The sequence below is a fragment of the Tachyglossus aculeatus genome, chromosome 5 (genome assembly GCF_015852505.1).
Source record: "Tachyglossus aculeatus isolate mTacAcu1 chromosome 5, mTacAcu1.pri, whole genome shotgun sequence".
NCBI classification, from domain to species: Eukaryota; Metazoa; Chordata; class Mammalia; order Monotremata; family Tachyglossidae; genus Tachyglossus; species Tachyglossus aculeatus.
In genome coordinates this window covers 55521615-55545777 of record NC_052070.1, presented here as the reverse complement: position 1 = coordinate 55545777, position 24163 = coordinate 55521615, and the positions used below count along the sequence as shown (strand labels likewise).

At 46.4% G+C, this 24163-nt stretch overlaps 1 protein-coding gene across 1 annotated transcript in view; it reads left to right on the top strand.

The window, feature by feature from the left end:
- RCC2 (regulator of chromosome condensation 2) overlaps positions 1–9128 on the top strand; it is a 47588-nt gene extending 38460 nt beyond the window's left edge. The window contains exons 12-14 of the mRNA XM_038747017.1: positions 1132–1204; positions 4484–4561; positions 6424–9128. Of these exons, the coding sequence (XP_038602945.1) occupies positions 1132–1204; positions 4484–4561; positions 6424–6528 (256 nt within the window). The 3' untranslated portion in view covers positions 6529–9128. The remainder of the gene's footprint in view (positions 1–1131; positions 1205–4483; positions 4562–6423) is intronic.
- Positions 9129–24163: the final 15035 nt, after the last annotated feature.

Sequence of the window (24163 nt, the reverse complement as noted above, 5' to 3'; positions counted from 1 at the left end):
AGTAAAGTGACTTGCCCACGGTCCCACAGCAGGCAAGTGGCCGAGGTGAGGATTAGAATCAAGGTACTTCTGATTCTCAGGCCTGTGCTTTATCCACGCTGCTTCTCTGCAGAAGAGAAAATGATGGTGGAAATTCCAGATATTTACAGACAGGGAAATGACTGGCAGGTCAAAGAAGTGCCTGTTGCAGGACAGAGGGTCATTTTCTCTTTGGTGAGGAGGTAGAGAAAGATCTTTTATGAGTCCTGGTCTTTCTGCCTAAAACTGGAAACGTAGTGGGATCTTAGTTGTTGAAAGGGAAAAGAGGACCATACAACTTTTTGAGCCGTACAATCTATTGATTTCTTTTTTTAAACTCTTAGCTCCGAAGCCTAGTTATCTGGCCTTGGATAGAACACTTAACACAATGTGTTTCTTACTGAAGGGTATTTAGCTCCTTCAGTGGTGGAGGGAGTAGGGGTAACCAGAGAGAAGTTTGGTCACTTTGGTAAAAGGAAAACTGTCGAGTGTATGGGCGTCTGGGAGAGGGCCATTGGTCATGTCCCATACTGTTGTGGAAATGAACTCATTTGGTTCTATTAGAATCACCTTCTCCCCCAGCATTCCCTGGCAACCAGAAGTAACTGCAGGCTCCAGCCATCCTGCATCGATTTAACTGAGAAGGGGGTTGGGAAACATTCAACTTTGACAATGTATCCATAGTGATGCTTATAGGGAGTGAGTGAGATGGAGGGGATGGACCTGGCTAGGGTCTGGAGAGTGGGGATCTTTGTGTTGAAAGGCGAGAGGGTGGTGGGATGACCAGCTTGGCCTCTGGTTGGCCCCTTTTGGTTTTCAGTGACGGGCTAATTTGCTTCCTGAAACCCTGAATAGTGAATAAGGGAGGCTGTGACATTACTAAAAAGCCTAGTGTGATGTAAAGAGCCGGTAAAACCAAGACACCGCCGTGTAGGCCAGCGGGAGCCAGTCAGTCATATTTATTGAGCTCTTACTGTGTGCAGAGCACTCTATTAAGCTTCTGGGAGAGTCCAATATAACAATTTAACGGATTCTGTGCCCACAAAGAGCCTATAGTCTAGAGACAGGGAAGGGCTAACTGGTAGAGGTCATGCCTTCTGTCCTTGTTTTCAGGAAGAGCAGTATTATAGTGGCTGCCGATGAGAGCACAATCAGCTGGGGCCCATCTCCAACCTTCGGCGAACTGGTAAGGAAGCAACCTCACTGTTCCCTTGTCTCCCTGGAACCATAGAGCGCCAATCTCTGATCACCGATTCTGTCCCCCAAAGCTGCATCGCAGCCAAAGGTGCTTTTTCTCTTCCTTTCCTCCCCTTCCCGGGTCTGGGTCTTTTTCCTTTGCTTGGGAGGACGGTGTCAGAGCTGTGTCAAAATCATTCATTGTCGTATTTATTGAGCGCTTATTGTGTGCGAACAGTGTACTAAGTGCTTAGCACTGTACCATTCGACCCCACTGGCCCTCAGAGATTGCAAGAATCTGCTCATTCTGCCACCACTGGGCATTCACCTATTGGTTTTCAGTGCGACTTCTCTGATTAGGTGTGGGTTAGCAGCAAGTGTGAGCAGTTTGGCTCTCGGGTCAGAGTATTTTACGATGGCTCGGGAAGATCCCGTTTCAGGCAGAGAGAGAAGGGATGGTCCAGCCATCTGGAAAAGCTCAGCACTTCCCCAAACCCAGGAGCTGAAGGTCTCCTCCCCTCCCGACTACAAACTTAGTATCCCTTCTCTGTTTATTTCTTGGGTGTCACCTCTCCCAGGCTCTGGAGGAATTAGCACTGAGCAGCACCCCAGGTGACTCATCCTTACAGAAATACTGAGTTGCCAGGAACTGGTGCCAAAAAACCCCTAATTGGCTCCATTTTCCCTGGGCAATCTGAGCCCCCTTAACATTGTGAGGCCGTCACCAAATGGCCAGGAAGAAACGATTCATTGTAATGTTTATCCCAGAATGGGATTCTGCCCAGCTAATCACAGCATACTTTTTGAAAACCAAAAATACAACTTTCTCTCCCTCACTTGATAAAAGTGACTCAAATCCTTTCTTCTTGTTTTTTCTTTTCAATTACTTAAGTGATCAGGGCCGAGCTAATGGACCATATTTCTCATCCCTCCTGCCCACAAGTCTTCTGGAGAGCCCAGGCCCCAGCTCCCTGGAAGTGCATTTGCTCGTTTCAATTTCCCAAGACATACATCAGAGTGGAGTGGCTTGTTTGAAGCATGCTTATGTATTCATCTACTTGGTTTTTCTTCCCTTTTCTTGCTCCTCTTCCCCGCCGTCAGAATGACTTTTCTGCAAAGGCCTTTACCTTTTCTGTTTGGTTTTCTCATTGTTAAAATTCACATGTGTTGGGTAGAGAAGGAGAAGGGGAGAGAAAGCTTTCCTTGCTCTATTGTCCCAAACTCTAAGGCTGTATTCTCCTCTCTTCCCGTGGCCTGCATGTTTTTTTCCATTTCCATTGATTTCCCAGGGAGCCAGGCAGGCAGAAGAAATTCAGGATGACCAGGCCTGATTGAACCTTAAAATGAGCCTCTTTTCTCTAGGTGTGAAAGGAAACAGGAACTTAGGTGACCTCCAGAAGTTTAAATATGTTGTTGTTTCTTTTAATAGTATTTGTTAAGTACTTACTTTGTGTCAAGCACAGTCCCAAGTGCTGGGGTAAATACGCGTTAGGTTGGACAGGGTCCCTGCCCCACATAGGGCTGAGAGTCTTAAATACGAGGGAGAACAACTTTTGAATCCCCATTTTGCAGTTGAGGAAACCAAGGCACCCAGAAGTCAAGTGACTTGCCCAAGGTCACACAGCAGGCAAGTAGCGAAGTCCCAGTTAGAACCCAGGACCTCTGCTCAATGCATTAGGCCATGCTGCTTCCCTGTGTTCTTAGAGACCCATTGAAAATGGGCTCTGTGGGGATGTTTAAAAGATATGATGATCACAAAGTGTAATATGTGAAGGAAGGGGGAATTTCGACTTTTTTAGAAAACACGATTGAGATGACCCTCTGGAATAGCAATCCCAAGGCTTTATCCTTTCTTCCCTACAACACACACACACACACACACACACACACACACACACACACACACACACTCTCTCTCTCTCTCTCTCTCTCTCTCTCTCTCTCTCACTCACTCCCCCCGCCCCCCCCACGCCTTACATCCAAGCTTCCCACTGTCATACCTCCATTCTCTCATGCGCTCAGCCATACTACACACACATCTTCCATCTAGTGGACTGGAGAGCAGCTGGAGCAAGTGACAGGAGGGAAACTGATTCTGGGTATAGTTTAACCAGCACTTAGTAAGTGCTTAACAAATACTATTTAAAAAAAGAAAAAGAAAACTGTGCTCCCCAAAGCAGGGTCACTCTTCCTGCCTGTCATTATCACTGCCTCTCACTGAGCCCCTTAGAGTTCCTATTACCTGTCTCCCATTGCTTATTTTAACTATCTCCTCTCTGATGTCTTGGAGTGTCTCTGAGTAATTTTGCCCCCTAATTGATCACCTTTGTATGCTGGAGAGGATTCTGGACCTGTGCTGGTGGCTGCATGGCCTTACCTTCCTTGTCCCTTTCCCTGAAATGGATGATGAGTATGATAGCCAGTTTCCAGTTAGTAATGATAACTGTGGTATTTGTCAGGCGCTTACTACTGACTAAGCCCTGGGATAGGTATAAAATAATCCCATGTGGGAAGGGACCATACTTGGAGATGGAGAAGCCCTTCAGAGTAGTAAGTCGTCCTATTTATTACTGTGTGCAGAACACTACTAACCCCTGGGAAAGAGAACACAGGTGGGAATTAGAAGCAGACTCTGTCCCTTGAGCATTTATTACTGTGTGCAGAACACTGTACTAACCCCTGGGAAAGAGAACACAGGTGGGAATCAGATGCAGACTCTGTCCCTTGAGCAACTCACAGTCTATCTAAGTTGTGGAGAGAGTAGAGGTGTTCAGGCCAGGTTTCTGTGGGGCTGAACTACTCTCTGGGTAAAAAATAGCCCCTTTGGAAGCTGAAGCCCCAAGCGGCCTTGGAGGGCCTGAAATTAAACCACTAATCAGTGGCATTTATTGAGCTATTTTTGAGAGCGAAGCACTGTTCTGTACACTTGGGAGAGCCGAAGTCAAACATTCCCAGCCTTCAAGGAGCTCACGATCTGAGGGACAGAGAGATAAAAATTGCAAGTAGAGAGATTGAGAGGAAGAAAGAAGGATAGAGCAGGAAGTAGGGCACATCTAGCAGAATAAAATAGCTGAATAAATCACTGATACAAATGAAAATAAACCATTTTTCCAAAGTGCCTGATCCCACCGGTGAAGAATTTGTCATTAGGGACCAAGGAATCCGGGAATGCAGAGTGAAGGAGAGCAAATAGGGAATGAGTCACCCGACCCACGCCAGACACCCAGATCCCTTCCTGTGGCAAATCAGCTCCAAACTCACCCACATCTGCTGTGTTGTGTTTCACCAGGGCTACGGAGATCACAAGCCCAAGTCCTCCACCGCAGCCCAAGAGGTGAAAACCCTGGATGGCATTTATACAGAGCAGGTGAGCAAAGGAGACGGTCCAGCTGGTCAAAGCCCAAGACCCAGCCCCAGAGAGGATGTGGTGGCCTCTCTGGGAAGGGCATTCATTCATCCCCTGCCCCGGAGTGGGTCCAGAGGGCAAGGGCCACATTGTCATTCATTCATTCAATCCTATTTATTGAGCGCTTACTGTATGCAGAGCACTGTACTAAGCGCTTGGGAAGTACAGGTTGGCAACATATAGAGACGGTCCTTACCCAACAACGGGCTCACAGTCCAGAGGGGGGAGACAGACAACAAAACAAAACATGTGGACAGGTATCAAGTCGTCAGAATAAATAGAAATAAAGCTAGAAGCACATCATTAACAAAATAAATAGAATAATAAATGTGTACAAGTAAAATAGAGTAATAAGTCCGTACAAACATATATACAGGGGCTGTGGGGAGGGGAAGGAGGTAGGGCAGGGGGGATGGTGAGGAGGAGAGGTAAATGGGCTCAGTCAGGGAAGGCCTCCTGGAGGAGGTGAGCTCTGAGTAGGGCTTTGAAGGGAGGAAGAGAGCTAGCTTGGCAGATGTGCAGAGGAAGGGCATTCCAGGCCAGGGGGAGGACGTGTGCCGGGGGTCGACGGCGGGACAGGCGAGAATGAGGTGCAGTGAGGAGAACTCATCGTCATCTCATTCCTCCTAGTCTCCGGTAGTCACCGTCAGTCCGTGGTCAGTGTCACCCTGTCTTAAACTGGGTTCCCGATCTCCCTCCACCATGCATGTAGAAGTAGTGCAAGCAAGATCTGGGGGCGGTTCAGTACTGTGGCTTTAACAGTTCCAATTGCTTCCAAACGTGACCTGACCTGCCAGAATTAATTTGCTGCTGGGGCTGAAGGCCTTTGCTCGTGCCTGTTTGGTGCCCCTCCCCCGCCCGGTACATGTCATTAATCTGCTCAGCAAATCAATTGAATTAAAGCAGTAAGGGGCAGGTGGCAAGGCACATGCCCATGCTGTTACAGTCGCCAGTCTAGCGTGGCTTCTCCACCAGCTTTGACCCCGGAAGCCCTCTCCCACAGAACAGAATGCACTGACGTGGAGCTGGGTGGTTGAGAACACCACATGCCCATGGGGTGAGCGCAGACAGGGCAGACGTTCAGATCGTTCCCCCCATGGTGTCGTGATTTGGCATCTCAGGAGACTTTTTTTTTTGATTCGCAAGAAGCTTGAGGGCCTAGAAGGCTCTGGCATATCAGATGTTGGGACCTCATGGAGAGGAGAGTAGGTTTTCTACTGTGTAGACTTGGCATTTCCCAGGAATTCTTTTCTTTATGAGCCAGGTTACTGCCCCTGACCATCTCACCCATCAGTGGTACTTTTTTGAGTGCTTCCTGAGTGCGGAGCACTGTACTGAGCGACTTGGAAAGTAAAGTCCAGTAGACTTGGTAGGTGTTATGCCTTTCCACAAGGAGCTTAACAGTCTATAGGGGGAGACCGACATTAAAGTAAACTATTAATAGGGGAAATAACATGTAATAAGGCTATGTACATAAGTGGTGAGGAGTGAATAGAAAGTTCCTAAAGGATCCAGAACTGATGTAGAGGGTTGGACAGATGGGGGGATTGAAGGTTTAGGCTAGGAAGGCCTAAAGGAGATGTGATTTTTGGAGGGTTTTGAAGGACGGGGGAACGTCGTGGACTGTTGGATGTGAAGGGGGTGTCAGCGGCCGGATAGGCAAGAGGAAAGCAAAAAGCCAAAGCCGTTGACCCCTGGCTTAAACTCACCTCTGACCGGGTGACCCCAGACCCCACCCTGCCGTCTCCCACCCCACGGAGCCAAAGACTCCCTGCCCTTATGTCTTTGGAAGGATTCATGCCATTGTTGATTTCTTCCCCCAGGTTGCCATGGGCTACTCACACTCCCTGGTGATAGCAAGGGATGAGAGCGAAACGGAGAAGGAGAAACTAAAGAAACTGCCAGAATATAACCCCCGCACCCTCTGATCACCCTGGGAGCCATGCAACTCCAAAGTTCTAGAGGCAGCTGTCATTTCCAATGTGCACTGGGACGCAAAGTCTTATGAAGAGATTAAAAAGCAAAAGTTGAACTAAACTGCATTTTTGTTAGACTTCCCCTGGTTCCATTTTCTATGCGATTCAACGTTTTAACTACCCGTTACTGTATAATTTCCAAAGCGTGTCTTTTTTTATTATTTTTCCTTTTTCTGAATGTTTAATTAAAATATTTGCTCGTAGCTGACAAGACCATTCCTATGAAAGTGGCAGGAACTTTCAGCCTTGGTTTGGGGTTTTTCTATTTCCCTTTCCAAAATTCACTCCCCCATTGTTTTGAACTCCGTGAGGAGAGCTGGTATGAGTCGGGGTTCCTTCCCCACTGGCAAATGGGGGACCACCATGAGTAGAGTCGGTATAAGTCGGGGGCTCAACCCCACGTTAAGGGGCCTTTTCACACTGGCAAATGGGGGATGCCTTGGATTGGTTTCCCCGGCCATATTCCCTCTTGACTCCCGTTGGCCTGTGCAGTCTCAGTTCTCTCGGTGTGTGAAGCAGGGCTCCAAGTGAGGCAGCAAGTCTCCTTGACTCAATTAAAGCCCTCAGTTTTAGCAATAAAGAGGCCTTGAAAATGGAGAAAACTTTATTTCCAGGCATTGCTAAGATTTGCGTAGAGCCTGTAAATAAGAAAAAATGGTCTTGGTGACAGGGTGACCTGAAGGAGCAGCATTTCTTATGAAATGGAACCTGACAGTGTGTGAGGAGGAGGGAAAGGAGCATTCTCTGCATTTCTTCCATTAAAGGTTAGTCCATTATGGCTCCCTAGGGGCAAAGAGCCTCTTTGCCGGCACTTCATCGGAGACTGGTCTGTGGGCTGTAAAAAGGGAATTTCTCAAGCCCTCGCAGTGACAGATCAGCCCTTCTCCTCTTGTCTCTAGATGGTTTACCTCTCCCTGACTCCTGCTTGAAATGCACCCTCCATCTTGAAGCTAGTCAAAGTTCCCCAAACTTCCTCCCCAGGCAGAACCTGCCTCGTTCTTTCAGCAAATGGACGCACTGATTTACGAGCCCCTTGCAACGAGTCAGAGCCTTTTTTTTTCTTTAAATTGTCATCTGGACTCCTGCCCAAAGTGTTTCTTCCCACTGCTGCTGTACTAGAAGTAAGAGTTCCATTCTGATTTCCACCCGGTAACAAAGGGTTTTCTTGCGGTTCAGCTGTAGGCTACTCAGACATTAGGAGTTTATTGGGTTGATGCTTTGTTACATTGAGTTTCCGTTGCCTAACAGGTGTTGTAATAATAGGGCAGAGATGCTTAGGGGCTGAGAGGTGGAGAACTGAAATGTCAGTCATTAATGCAAGGGAGAGTCCAGTGAAGTTAGGGTTTCTTAGACTATTAGTAGCATTTGGGAATTGTTACAATAACAAGAAATTTATCCTGAAAGGATTATTGTTTATAACATCTTTCCTCCAGGCTCAGGAGGGATTTTTTTTTCCGTGAACATAGGCCGTTGGGTTGTGTTCCTTGGCCAGTCTTGTTGCCTGTGCTTTGGAGTCATCCAGGAATTACATGGAATAGTTTCTTTTCTTAAAGGATTTCCAAATTTCACATTCGTCCTTCTGTTCAAAAAGCAAACGGGGTGACTCACGTTTTGAGTTTCTCTCTTGACGGTTTGATAAATCCACTTGACCCTCTCATGCCTTCAAGATCTCATCACCGAGACCCATTTCTGAAGAAGGTGTTCCTGTTCCTAGTTCATTCAGTTCGGTTGTGTGATGGGATTACCTGGTGAAGGTGGCCGGAGCTCACAGTTCCAACTTAAATTGAAGTCTGAAGTGGCTTCACGTCTGCCCAACGAACACAGCGTCTGTGTCCGACACTAGCAGGCCTCCCCAGACAACAAACCTCCTTTGCAAATGGGGTTGTGTTGGGGTATTCATTTCACACACAGGCACAACAAGCCTTTCTTTGTGGTTCATTTTAGTGCCCAAGAACAGGTTGTCATTATGAGCAACCGAGGCTGGGTTTCTCGGCAGATAGATGGGGGGGTGGCCAGTTGAGCTGGGGCTCAGAGTGTATATGCTATACTCCCATTATTTTGGGGTGGGGGGGTAGTTCTTCTACTTGCTCTAACCCAGCAAGACATTTCTGAACTCTTGTGGGAATGGACCACCGAGTCTTGGCTTTGTTCCATCCAAATGAACGTACCCGGTTTCCTCAAATCTTAAACTCTTTTGGCTTTTGAGAAAATTGTTTCCTAATTAGGAAAGTACTTTGAGTATATGGAGTTTGGAAAAATACCAGAATATCTACCCCCTGGATGTCTGGAGAGAGTGATGGGGCTTTCTAAAGACAGAAAGGGGCTCTGGCTCTTACGAATTGTGTTTCTGTACTGATGCCCTGCTCTTGTTTCACCTGGCTGGGAGGAGGAGAATTTGGAATAAGACTTGAGTGGGGATAGAGGGAATCCTGGAAAAGGTTTTATTTTGGTTTTAAGGAGCCTGGTTTAGTGCTGTAATTGTCCTGTGTTTTTATATATATATATATATATTTCTTGGAGTAAATGATTTAAATAAATGACAACATTGTTTACTCCGTGGCTTTTCCAGTTTGTCTTTCAGTAGCAAGGGGAGAGCACGCCTGTGATATCTGTTTTCAGCTTTCCCAATTTTTTCTTTTTTTTCCCGTGCCCTTTCGAACACAGCATCATTTCACTGGAGAATGAATTACATTTGGAAACTCCTGCTATTGTCACCCTGCAAATATCACTTTGAACGGATTAAATTCACCTTATGTTGCTCCTGAGTAATCGTAGGCGAGTAAAGAGCAGGTTTGTGCAGAAGATATGATAAGCTGCTGTTTGGACAGGAGTGGAAGTGGGAATTAATTTTGATGGTGTTTTCCCCCTCCAAAATTCCTCGCTTTTATCTATTGATGTGGCTTTTCCTTGTGCAGACTATTCAACACAAGATGGCACCAAGCAGCAAGCTCTCCCACTGTTCATAACTGGCCAAGTTTTCCAGTAGCTTTGCCCTCACCCTAGAGTATAATAATGATAACAATAATAATAATGGTATTTGTTAGGCATTAAGTGCCAAGCACTGTACTAAGTGCTGGACTGGATACAAGCAATCTAGTTGGACACAGCCCTGTCCCATGTGGGGCTCACAGTCTCAATCCCCATTTTACAGTTGAGGTAATTTGAATCCCAGGAAAGTTAAGTGACTTGCCCAAGGTCACAGAGCAGACATGTAGTGGAGCACCTATCACCCAGGTCCTGACTTGCAAGCTTGTGCTCTACCCATTAAGTCATGCTGCTTCTCAAGTGTGTGGCTTTGCACATTACTGATTTAGATCAGATCATCTGCTGTTGATGGTACTTTGTAGAAGTAGGCTCCATCCTCTCCCACTTCTCCCTCTTCATGCTTTGGAACGGGGCATTAAGCAATCGATATTAAGCATTTACTGTGTGCAGAGCACAGGATTCAGCCCTTGGGAGAGTACAATATTACAAAGTTGGTAGACATATATCCTGCCCAGAATGATCTTACAGTCTAGAGCTTACAGACTGTATTTACTAAGCCAAATACTGTGCTAAAGGTTGGGATAGGTATAAGATAATCAAACCTGACAGTCTCTTGGCCAACCTGGAACACAATCTAAGAGGGACGGAGAGGAAATAACACCCCCATTTTACTGATGAGGAAACAGACCCAAAGAAGTGAAGTGACTTGCCCAAGGTCATACAATAGGCCAGTAGTAGGAATGGGGACTAGAACTTGGGTCCCACGACTCCCAGACTTGTCTCTGCATTAGGCCATGCTGCCTAATGGTTAATTCCTTTAGACAAAAATATTATTTTTCCTTGCTGAGATGCTGTTATTTAACCTGTAGTTACCTTCTTACACCCTGCTTCAATCTCTACAAGGCCCTCTGTGCCAAACTCCATGTTGAAGAAGGCCAACTCAGGGGCCATTATTTGTTTCAGGATTTGATAAGTGGAAAGTTACCTGCTTCCTCTTGTTGACACATTAGTGTTAAATCATTCTAATCCCAGTTCCCCAAAACTAGGAGTATTAATTTGGAGCTTGCAATATGGAGTCCTTAATATCTGAGAATCCGCAACAAACTAGGTGCGATGCCCAATGAAGTTTGGACACACTGCCCGCTGAATTTCTCTTCAATTCCCCTAAATGAGCAAACCTTTTTGAAGGAAATAAAATGGGAATTTTGAATGAGTTTCCATTGTCTGGAACAAAGTCATTTGCTCAAATTGGTCCTGGGAGGAACACCTTTTTGCTCCCCACAATCAGGTGTATTCTAACCAAGGCCCAGAAGGTGAAAGGAGAGGATGCAGGGAATGTGTCTATTGTTATATTGTACTCTCCCAAGCGCTCAGTACAGTGCTGTGCACACAGTAAACGCTCAATAAATAAGATTGACTGACCTTACATATGAGACTGGGCCCACCCCTAGTGACTCATTTGTGGTTGGAATGGAGGGCTGGCCATTTTCACGCAGCTCTCAGTCCTGTGACCAAACTGGCCAGCCAAAACCCCTTTGTCCCAACCACAACCGTTGTCTGAGCCAGTGGTGCTGCTGCCCCTTTCCGACTTGATCTTTGAAACTTCCCCAGGGTCGACAGGCTGTCAGAGATCAAACCTTTAAAGCTCATCCTCTAGACTAAGCTCATTTGGGGCAGGGAACGTGTCTGTCAACTCTGTTGTAGTGTATTCTCCCATCCCAAGTGCTTAGTTCAGTGCTCTGCACACAGTAAGCACTCACTAAATGCCATTGAGGGCAAGAGAAGGCTATGCAAAGGCCTATCGTGTACTTAGCACTATCTGCATGAAACAAACTTAAACAACAAGCCATAAACCTGGGTATTTAGACCGGTGAGTGCTATGTCGAGTGGATACTTCCAGATGCCAAAACATCTGAAGAAGAAAAAGAAGGGCTGGAGAAGACTGTCAGCAAAATGTTACTCCCTAGGGTGCCTCTTCTCTCTAAATCATAAGCCTGAAGTTGGTCACTGTGGAATTTTAGACAGCAAAAACAGGGAGTTCTTCTACAGGGCAGGAAAGAATACACACCATATATTGCAACCTGTTTTTGAAGAAAGGTAACCTTTCATAAATTTAAAGCAGTCTTCTTTCCTGAACCCCTCTCACTTTAGCTAGTCACTTGATTTCCTTAAAGACGGCCCGAATCTAAGAATGTTAATCCTTTGTCTCGGGAGTTTATAGTTTAAATCAGGTGGTTACAACATACCCAATCTAGTACGAGTAGGAGAGTGGTCTGTATGGGAGACAAAACAATGGCAGAGCACTCTACAAGTGCTTGGGAGAGGACAACGCAACAGAGTTGGTAGACACATTTTCGGCCCACAAGAAGCTTACAGTCTAGAGGGGAAGATGAAGAGACAACGGGGCCTACTGGAAAGAACCCAGCATTGAGAGATAGAAACCATGGTTCTAGTTCCTACTCTGCTGTGTGACCTTGGGCAAGTCACTTAACTTCTTTGTTAATACATGTTCTTTCTCCCTCTTAGACTGTGCGCCAATGGTGGGACAGGAACTGAGTGTGATGGTATTGTGTCTAACCCAGTGTTTGCCACAGTTCCAGACACATAGTAAGTAATAAATACCATCGTGATTATGACACTAGTTTTGGTGAGATCGTATTCCATGACTTTGAGGAGAATCGAAAAAACTTACATCGACAGTCCATTTTATGCTGTGCACGTAGGAATTGGCATTTGCTGTTGGCACCACGTGTCTACTTTTGAACCAATTTGTCTTTTGCTGTCTCAAAGCTCTTTGCATTGAGCCTCTGAAATTGGCACCTCTAGGAAAAGAGGCTGTTTAGGGAAAATTGTGTCATTGAATCAGAGTGGTACTAGGTTTGTGTGGTTTGCTATGGCTAGCAAGTTAGCCCAGTTCACCTCTGGTGTAATTTGTGTGTCAATACTCAGATGCTGACAGCAATGTGGACTGCTTTTCCTCTATGTGAACCCACTCAGGAGTACCTTACGTACATGGTACTTTCACAGAACTCATGCAAAATACGAGCTCCACCACTTGCCTGCTGTGTGATCCTGACTCTAACTTCTCAGTTTCCTCATCAATCAATGACATTCATTGTGAGCGTTCTGTTTTCAGAGCACCGTACGAAGCACTTGGGAGAGTACAATTCAGCAAACCCTCCCTTGACCCCAAAGCCCCCTCCAGATATCGCCCCATCTCCCTCCTACCCTTCCTTTCCAAACTCCTGGAGCAAGTCGTCTACACTTGATGCTTCGAATTTCTCTCCTCCAATTCTCTCCTGGACCCCCTCCAATCTAGCTTCTGTCCCTTCCACTCTAATGAAAGTGCCCTCTCAAAGCTCACCGATGGTCTTCCTCTTGCCAAATCCAACAACTCCTACTCCATCCTAATCCTCTCTACCTCTTGGCTGCTTTTGACACTGGACCATCCCCTTCTCCTCAATACGTTATCCAACCTTGGCTTCACTGACTCCATCCTTTTCTGGTTCTCCTCATCTCTCTGGCCATTCATTCTCAGTCTCCTTTGTGGACTCCACTCAACCCTCCCACCCCGTAACTGTAGGAGTTCCTCAAGATTCAGATCTTGGTACCCTTATATTCTCCATCTACACTCACTCCCTTGGTGAACTCTTTCACTCCCATGGCTTCAGCTCTCATCTCTATGCAGATGACATCAAAATCTATATCTCCTCTCCTGTTCTCTCTCCCTCCCTCCAGGTTCGCATCTCCTCCTGTCTTCAGGACATCTCTAGTTGGATATCAGCCCACCACCTAAAGCTCAACATGTCCAAAAGAGAGCTCCTTATCTTCCCTCCCAAACCCTGTCCTCTCCCTGACTTTCCCGTTACTGTGGTTGGCACTACCATCATTCCCATCTCACAAGCCTGCAACCTTGGTGTCATCCTTGAATACGCTCTCTCATTCACCCCACATATCCAATCCGTCACCAATGCCTGCTGGTCTCACTTTCACAACATTGCCAAGATCCGCCCTTTCCTCTCCATCCAAACCACTTCCACGTTAGTACAGTCACTCATTCTATCCCGCCTGGATTACTGCATCAGCCTCCTTTCTGACTTCCCATCCTCCTGTCTCTCCCCACTTCAGTCAATACTTCACTCTGCTGCCCAGATTATCTTTCTACTGAAATTTTCTGGACACGTCACCTCCCTCCTCAAAAATCTCCAGTGGTTGCCTATCAACCTCTGTATCAAGCAAAAAACTCCCCACTACTGGCTTCAAAACTCTTCATCACCTTGCCCCCTCTTACTTCACCTTCCTTCTCTCCTACATCCCAGCCCGCACACTCCGCTCCTCTGGTGCTAACCTTCTCACTGTGCCTGGTTCTCTCCAGTCCCACCGTCGACCCGTGACCCATGTCCAACATCTGGCCTGGAACGCCTTCCCTCCTTAAATCTGCCAAACAACCACACTGTCCCCCTTCAAAGCCCTGTTGAAGGCTCACCTCCTCCAAGAAGCCTTCTCAGGCTAAGCCCCCTTTTTCTCAGACTAAGCCCCCCTTTTCTCAGCTCCCCCTCCCCTCCCAATTGTCCCAACTCTCTCCCTTCTTTCCCCCTCCACAGCACTTGTGTATATATGTACATATCTATAATTCTATTTATTTATACTATTGCCTGTTTACTTGTTTTGATGTGTATACATCTATAATTCTATTTATTTATATTGATTCCTGTTTACTTGTTTTGATGTCTGTCTCCCCCTTTCTAGACTGTGAGCCCGCTGTGGGCAGGGATTATCTCTCTTTATTGCTAAATTGTACTTTCCAAGTGCTTAGTCCAGTGCTCTGCACACAGTAAGGGCTCAATAAATATGATTGAATGAGTGAATAATATGATTCCTGCCCACGATGAGCTGTAAAAAGGAGGATTCAATACCTTGTTCTCTCTCGGACTTACACTGTCAGCCCCCTGTAGAACAGGGACTGTGTCCAACCTGATTATCCTACATTTATCTCACTGCTTATCACAGTACTTGGCACAGATTAAGTGCTTAACAAATACCACAATTATTATTAATGGTATTAATTGCCCCACTTGGCAAAATTTTGTCAGTTCCCAAACAGGGGAGGGTCTACACTAGGGTTACATAAGAATTAAGGGTTTAGTCTTCGTCTAAACCATCAGTAACTCTCACAGGATACCCCATCATAAAATGATGTCACCGGGCACATTTGTATATATAAATATACACATTGTCAATGATGAACATCATCCTTATCTTCCCACCCAAATCCTGTCCTCCCCTGTCTTTCCCATACCTGTGGAAAATACCACTATCCTCCCTATCTCACAAGCGCATAACCTTGGCATTATCCTCATGTCATCTCTCTAATACAACCCACATATTTAATATGTCACCAAATCCTTTCGGTTCTACCTTCACAACATTGCTTAAAACCCACCCTTTCCTCTCAATCAATCAATTGAGCTCTTACTGTGCACAGAGCACTGTTCAAAACACAATGTAACAGTTGGTAGACTTGTTCCCTGCCCATAGCAAATTTAGAATCTAGAGGAGGAGTAAGACATTAATGATAAATATATAAATTATGGATATTTACAGAAGTGCTGTAGGGCTGAGGGGTGATTAAAGGGAGCAAATCCAGGTGCAAGGATGATGCAGAAGGGGGTAAGTGAGGAGGAAATGAGGACTTAGGGAAGGCCTCTTGGAGATGTGCCTTCAGTAGGGCTTTAGAGGTGAAGGGAATGATTGTCGGATATGAAGAGGAAGGGCATCCCAAGCTAGAAGCAGGATACAGGCCAGAGGTTGGCGGTGAGATAAACGAGATTGAAGTAGAGTAGCTGGTGTTAGAGGAGTGAAGTGGGCGGGCTGGGTTGTAGTAGGAGAGTAGTGAGGTAAGGTAGGAGGGGGCAAGGTGATTGAGTGCTTTAAAGCCAATGGTAAGGAGGTTCTGTTTGATGTGGAGGTGGATGGGCAATCATGGGAGTTTCTCAAGGAGTGGGGAAACATGGACTGTAGAAAAATGATCCTGGCAGCAGAGTGAAGTATGGGCTGGAGTGGGGAGAGACAGAATGAAGGGAGGTCAGCAAGGAGCTGATACAGTAATCAAGGTGGGACAGGATATGGATTAACTTCCTTGGAGAGGAAAGAGTGGATTTTAGCAATGCTATGAAGGTTGAACTGATAGGATTGTGATGGATTGAATATGTGGGTTGAATGAGAGAGATGAGTCTAAGATAACATCAAGGTAATGGGCTTGTGAGACAGGAAGGATGGATGTTGGTGCTGCTACAGTGATGGGAAAGTCAGGGGAAAGACAGGAGAGGAACTGGAAGGAGTGGGGATAGACAAGTTGCTCAAGGATTTTGGAGAGGAATGGTAGGTGGGGGATGGGGTGATAACTGCAAGGAGCCACGGGGTCAAAGGAGAGGTTTTTGTAGGATGGGGAGATATGAGCATGTTTGAAAGCAGTGGTGAAGGAGCCATGAGAAGCAGCGTGGCTCAGTGGAAAGAGCACGGGCTTTGGAGTCAGAGGTCATGGGTTCAAAAACCAGCTCCACCAACTATCAGCTGTGTGACTTTGAGCAGGTGGTGGGGGTGGATTTTGCAAGAAGGCAGATCTCTTCAATCTCAGTGCTTAGAACAGTGCTCTGCATGTAGTAAGCACTTAATAAATGCCATTATTATTATTATCTCGAGATACTTCTGGAAAAGATGGGAGAGTTAAATGAGGGACTGGAGAAAAGTAGCGGAGATTTTAGAGAGAGGGTTTCAATTTTTTCAGTGTGGTAAGTGGACGGATCTTTAGAGCCAAGAGATGGGGGAGGTGTGGGGGAAGGGGGTACGGGATTGAGGAGGAAGTTAAATGATTTTTCCCGGGAGAGCTAAAGCACACAGAGATTGAGGTGGACAAGGTCAGCCTGATATCTAGATTTCCACTAACAGTGCTCTGCAGTTCGTGAACAGGAGCAAAGGAAGTGGACTGTAGAGGTGATCTAGGACTCTCCATCCAAGCTGTTACTATAATAATAATAATAATGGCATTTATTAAGTGCTTACTATGTGCAAAGCACTGTTCTAAGCACTGGGGAGGTTTCAAAGTGATCAGGTTGTCCCATGTGGGGCTCACAGTCTTAATCCCCATTTTACAGATAACTGAGGCACAGAGAAGTTAAGTGACTTGCCCAAAGTCACACAGCTGACAATTGGCAGAGCCGGGATTTGAACCCCTGACCTCTGACTCCAAAGCCCGGGCTCTTTTCCACTGAGCCACGCTGCTCCTCTAGCCACGCTGCTTCTCTATACTGATCCAAGCGCTTATCCTATCCCACCTTGACAACTGCATCGGCCTTCTTGCGGACATCCCTGCCTCCTGCCTTTCCCCACTCCCCTCCATACTTCACCCTGCTTCCTGGGTCATTTCTCGCTTACTATCTGCCACTGTCTATGTCATCGCCAACCCCTTTCCCACATCCTCTCTCCGGCCTGGAAATTCCTCCTCCTCCATATTAACCAGACCACCACACTCCCCACCTTAGAAGCCATATTAATGTCACATCTCCAAGAGGTCTTCCCGAGTAAGCTCTCTTCCCCAGCTCCTTTTCCCTTCTGTGTTGCCTATACACTTGGATCTGTGACCTTTGGACATTTACTATCCCACCCTCAGCCCCACGGCACTTATGTATATATCCGTAATTTATTTATAGTAATGTCTGTCTCCCCCTCCGAACTGTAAACTCGTTGTGGGCGGGGAATGGGTCTGCCAACTCTCTTGTTTCGTCCCGTGGCTCAGTGGAAAGATCCTGGGCTTTGGAGTCAGAGGTCACGGGTTCAAATCCCGGCTCCACCACCTGTCAGCTGTGTGACTTCGGGCAAATCACTTAACTTCTCTGGGCCTCCGTTACCTCATCTGTAAAATGGGGATTAAGACTGTGAGTCCCCCGTGGGACAACCTGATCACCTTGTAACCTCCCCAGCACTTAGAACAGTGCTTTGCATGTACTGCTTAATAAAAATGCCATTATTATTATTATTATTATTAAGGGCTTAGCCCAGTGCCCCGCACATGGTAAGCGCTTAATAAATACCATTGATTGAGGAACAAGAAGACAGTTAAATGTCACCAGCGATCAGTTATCCATGGAAATGGGAGAGCAGTGTCCGGATCACTGAAGCTAACAGGTGAGTTCGTAAGTGTCCCCTGAGCTAATAGTTGAAATATCCTCTCCTCTCACCGGAGACAAGAACTGTATCCAAAGCATTGGATTTTCTAGCCTCTTCCCCCTGCCACTGGAAATGCTAACAGTGCAGTGCCCAAAAGATGAGTAGCAAATCCTCGTAGATAGAGCACGGGCCTTGGAATCAGAAGGACTTGGGTTCTAATCCCGCCTCTGCCATTCGCCTTTGTGGAAACCTTGGGCAAGTTATTTCACTTCTCTGTGCCTCTGTTACCTCATCTGTAAAATTCATTCATTCAATCGTATTTATTGAACGCTCACTGTACTAAGAGCTTGGGAAGTACAAGTCGGCAACATATAGAGGCGGCCCCTACCCAACAATGGGCTCACAGTCTCGAAGGGAATTGAATCTAAATGGGAATTGAGGCTGTGAGCCCCGTGTGGGACATGGACTGTGTCCAACCTGATTAGCTTGTATCTATTCCAGTGATAAGTACAGTCCCTGGCACCTAGTAAACACTTAACAAGTGCCATAAAAAAGACAAGTAGCTGGAAATGAGCGGGAGATAAAGGTCCGAAAGATATTCCGTGTGTAAGCAGCATGGCTCAATGGAAAGAGAATAAGCTTTGGAGTCAGAGATCATGGTTTCAAATCCTGGATCCGCCTCTTGTCTGCTGTGTGACTTTGGGCAAGTCACTTAACTTCTCTGTGCTTCAGTTACCTCATCTGTAAAATGGGGATTAAGACTGTGAGCCCCACAAGGGACAACCTGATCACCTTGTAACCTCCCCAGCACTTAGAACAGTGCTTTGCACATAGTAAACACTTAATAAATGCCATTATTATCATTATTATTATTATTAATATTAACATGGCAATATTTCTTATAGTGTGTAGTGTATTCTATATAATAATAATAATAATAGTATTTGTTAAGTGTTTACTGTGTGTCAAGTGCTGTACTAAGCACTGGGTGGTTACAAACAATCAAGTTGGACACAGTCCCTGTCCCACGTGAGGCTCACAGTGTCAATCCCCATTTTACAGATGAGTTAACAGACACAGAGAATAATAATAATAATAATAGTAATGACATTTATTAAGCACTTACTATGCGCAAAGCACTGTTCTAAGCACTGAGAAGTAAAGTGACTTGCGCAAGGTCCCACAACAGACATGTGGAGGATCCGAGATTAAAACCCATGACCTTCCCAGGGGCCAAACTCTCTCCAGTACACCATACAGCTTTCATGCTTCATGCACCCTGCTTCATGCGCTGAATATAAACGCATTCAGCACATGAATATACAGGGTTTAAACTGAGCAGAAACTCCCAGGGAACAGTTAAGGCCTGTATTTCTTTTGGGAGTGGGATGAGGTGGGATCGGAGCAGTCTGCCACTCCACCTGGGCGAGGAGCTGAGAAGCAGCGTGGCTCAGTGGAAAGAGCCCGGGCTTTGGAGTCAGAGGTCGTGGGTTCCAATCCCGGCTCCGCCACTTGTCAGCTGGGTGACTTTGGACAAGTCACTTCACAGCTCTGTGCCTCAGTTACCTCATCTGTAAAATGGGGGTGAAGACTGTGAGCCCCCCACGTGGGACAACCTGATCGCCTTGTAACCTCCCCAGCGCTTAGAACAGTGCTTTGCACATAGTAAGCGGTTAATAAATGCCGTTATTATTATTATTAATATTATCTTAACGGAACTTTTTGACCAGGAATCAAATCTAGGTTCAGTTCGGAGCAGGGGTTGGGAGCCTGTGCTACCAGACGACAGCAGCAGGGGGCAGTAATGTCTTATCGGCTCCAATCCATCCATAATAATAATAATAATGATGATGGAATTTGTTAAGCGCATACTATGTGCAAAGCACTGTTCTAAGCGCTGGGGGGGATACAAGGTGATCAGGTTGTCCCACATGGGGCTCATAGTCTTCATCCCCACTTTACAGATGAGGGAACTGAGGCACAGAGAAGTGAAGTGACCTGCCCAAAGTCACACAGCTGACATGTGGAAGAGGTAGGATTAGAACCCATGACCTCTGACTTCCAAGCCCGGGCTCTTTCCACTGAGCCACGCTGCTTCTCTATCCTCCTTCTCCCCATCACAGCCCCTGAGCGCACCAAGGGAGGGTCCAAACCCATCAGCTCTCAGGCACCTCTCTGCCCAGGCAGGCAGGTCTTTGCTGGCACACTAAAGCAGAATTCGCAGCCCCTTCCCTCCCCCAGCCCCAGAGCTCCTGGTTCAGTGAAAAGAGCCCGGGCTTGGGAGTCAGAGGTCGTGGGTTCAAATCCCTGCTCCGCCACTTGTCAGCTGGGTGACTTTGGCCAAGTCACTTCACTTCTCTGTGCCTCAGTTACCTCATCTGGAAAATGGGGATTAAGAGTGAGTCCCACGTGGGACAACCAGATTACCTTGTATCCCCCCAGTGCTTAGAACAGTGCTTGGCACATAGTGAGCGCTTAACAAACACCATTACTATTATCATTATTATAATTACTGCTCCAGCTGCCAGGACAGAAGCTCTAGCAAGTGGCCAGGCTTGTCAATCAATCAGTCAATCGCATTTGTTGAGCACTTACTGCCTGTAGAGCACTGTACTAAGCGCTTGGGAAAGTACAGTAGAACAATAGAACAGACACATTCCCTGCCCACAACGAGCTTACAGTCCACAGGGCTTGTTGCATCTCCTGAGGTGTGAAGCCTTTCGTTGGTCCACCTGTTGTGGCCCCCTGAGTGATCCGTCGGCCTTGTTCCCGGAACTGAGAGGGAGAGATGGAGTTTCAGAAATTCAGGGGAGAAAATGAGAAGTAGCATGGCCTAGGAGAAAAAGCATGACATCCAAGCATGGGTTCTAATCTCAGTTCTGCCCCTTGCCTGCTGAGATCATCACTTAACTTCTCTGGACCTCAATTGCCTCAGCTAATAGCAACAGTTGTGGTACTTGTGGCACTTACTATGTACCAGGCACTGTACTAAGCACTGGGGTGGATATAAGCAAATCGGGTTGGACACAGTCCCTGTCCCATATGGGGCTCACAGTCTCAATCTCCATTTTACAGATGAGATAACTGAGGCCCAGAGAAGTAAAGTGACTTGCCCAAGGTCATATAGTAGACAAGTGGTGGAGTTAGGATTAGAACTCATGACCTTCTGACTCCCAGGCCTGTTTAAATACCTGTTCTCTCTCACCCTGTGAGCCCCGACTGGGTCAGGTGAGGTCTCTGATATGATTATTCTTTATCTACCTTAGCACTTAGAACAGTTCTTGGCACGTAGTAAGCGCTTATCAAATATTACAGTAATAATAATAATAATAATAATAAAAATTTTGGTATTTGTTAAGCGCTTACTATGTGCAAAGCACTGTTCTAAGCGCTGGGGAGGATACAAGGTGATCAGGTTGCCCCATGTGGGACTCACAATCTTAAACCCCATTTTACAGATGAGGTAACTGAGGCTCAGAGAAGTTAAGTGACTTGCCCAGGGTCACACAGCTGACAAGTGGCAGAGCCGGGATTTGAACCCATGACCTCTGACTCCCAAACCCGTGCTCTTTCCACTGAGCCATTAGGTTATTGTCCTAATTGCTCTTTCTTCTTCTTCTATTAGAAGCAGCATGGCCTTGTGGACCGAGCACGGGCCCGGGAGTCAAAAGGACCTGAGTTCTAATTCCGGCTCTGCCACTTGTCTGCTGTGTGAACTGGGCAGGTCCCTTCACTTCTCTGGGCCTCTGTAAAATGGGGATTAAGACTGTCCCCATGTAGGACAAGGACTGTATCCAACCAGATTACCTTGTACCTATCTCAGTGCTTAGAACAGTGCTCAAAACAGAGTAAGCAATTAACAAATACCATCATTGTTGTTATTGTTCTTCCTGTGTGTTTTACCATGAGACATTAGTCCAAGGCGGTATCTGGGTCCAACCTCCTGATCTCAATTGAGTTTTCAGAAGCTTTTTCGTGGCAGGCAATTCTCTCTATGCTACTGCCCACACCCAAAAGGTAGTAATAATAATAATAATAATGGCATTTATTAAGCGCTTACTATGTGCAAAGCACTGTTCTAAGCACTGGGGAGGTTACAATCAATCAATCAATCGTATTTATTGAGCGCTCACTGTGTGCAGAGCACTGTACTAAGCGCTTGGGAAGTACAAGTTGGCAACATATAGAGACAGTCCCTACCCAACAGTGGGCTCACAGTCTAAAAGGGGGATACGGAGAACAAAACCAAACATACTAACAAAATAAAATAAATAGAATAGATATGTGCAAGTAAAATAGAGTAATAAATATGTACAAACATATATACATATATACAGGTGCTGTGGGGAAGGGAAGGAGGTAAGATGGGGGGGATGGAGAGGGGGACGAGGGGGAGAGGTTACAAGGTGATCAGGTTGTCCCATGGGGGGGGGCTCACAGTCTTAATCCCCATTTTACAGATGAGGTAACTGAGGCACAGAGAAGTTAAATGACTTGCCCAAAGTCACTTGGCTAAGTGGTGCATCAGGATTTGAACCCATGACCTCAGATTCCAAAGCCCATGCTCTTTCCACTGAGCCATGCTGCTTCTCTGCAAATCTTTAGGTATTTACTAATGGTGATGGAATCACTAGTTGGGGTGAGCCTCCGTCCAGGGACTCCCGAAGGGAACTGTCCCAACTAGGGAGATGGTTTTAGGGTTGGACACTGAGGGTTGTCAAGGTGAGAGCTCTGTGCCAACCATCCCCAGATTTAACAGTCCCTAAAGCAGTCCACACCAAACTCAGCTCTGCATGAGAGGGTGGAGGGGGGTTTGTGGAAACATAATTTATTTATATTAATATCTGTCTCCCCCTCTAGATACTAAGCTCATTGTGGGCAGGAAATGCATCTGTTTATTGTTGTACTGTATTCTCCCAAGCACTTAGAACAGTACTCTGCACACACTAAGTGCTCAATAAATACAATTGAGTGAATGTCTGTTTATTGTTATATTGTACTCTCCCAAGTGCTTAGTGCAGTGCTCTGCACACAGTAAGTCCTCAATAAATACGATTGACTGACTTGCTCCCTTTGTGCATCCCCCCCCACCCCCGCAGCCCTACAGCCCTTATGTACATATCCATAATTTTTAAATTTATGTTGTCTGTCTATCTAGACTGTAAGTTCTTGTGGATAAGCAATGTGTCTGTTTATTGTTCTGTTGTCTTATTTATTGAGCATTTACTGTGTGCAGAGCACTGTACTAAGCTCTTGGGAAGTACAAGTCGGCAACATATAGAGACGGTCCCTACCCAACAACAGGCTCACAGTCTAGAAACCCAAGCACTTAGTACAGTGCTCTGCACACAGTAAGCGCTCAATAAATACAATTGACCTACAAACTTCGTTAATGGCCTGAAGGCATAGGATGGGAAAAAGGGCCTGAAGGACCCCTTTTTAGTTGCCCTATGACCCCTAGATTCTGTACAATGGTATCACAGACAATCACGCAGAATCAGCTTATCTCTGGGAGGAAAGCCCCTGATGAAGAATAACCACGTCCCTGCACCATGTGTAGAATGGCTCAACTTGAGGAATGTAGTTCTTATCTCATGAAAAGTGGGGGTTTGACATCATAGAGTAAGGACAAACCCAAACATCTGGACGGTGGGAAAATACGGGATACTTTCCAAGGTGATAATGCACCCTCCCTCTATTGTTATACATGCAAACTTATGCCTGAGCCCCCCTTTAGAGAAAACTGTTATGGCTTTTAAAAACGTGCTTCTTACCCCTTGCCACCACTGGACTTTTCGGACCAAATTCTCCCCCACTCCGCAGCTGCTTTGCAGAACCTTTTTGGATTTCCCTCTGCTGTTTGGACCATGAGCATCTAATCTTCCTACTCTTGAATGAATCAACAAAGTACCTACCGGTTGTCAGCTCTGTGTGGTTGCTCTAACTTTGGAGTATCTCTCTGAAAACCTTTTACAGAGGGCGAGCTGGGAATGGTGCATGTCCCACCTCAAACCTAGGAGAGGATCAGAGGGTTGGGAGGATTTGAGGACCAAGGAGGGAATGGTAGAGACCGGAACTGGCTCTTCCAACAAACTGATCGCGATGGGAGGGAATGACAAGAAGGGGAGGAGAGTCGGGGTTTGTTCATGGAGACATTTCAGCTCCCGGCTCCACTCTCTCCCTTCCCACCCACTCTCCCCCTGTGCCCCTTGCTCCCAGGTCCTGGAACTTCTCCTTCAAGGCCATGGCGTGGGCTGTAGGGCTCCGTCGCCGCCAGCACAGGGAGAGTCGGAGTGCTCCGGGCCAGGCCCAGGCCTTAGGCTTCATGCACCTGTTTGGCTCCCACCCCTGCAGCCTCAAACAAAGAACCTCCACCAGTGTGCTTCATGTACGCTCTAATCAAGCTTTATTAGCGATTGTGAAAACTAGCCTGGCT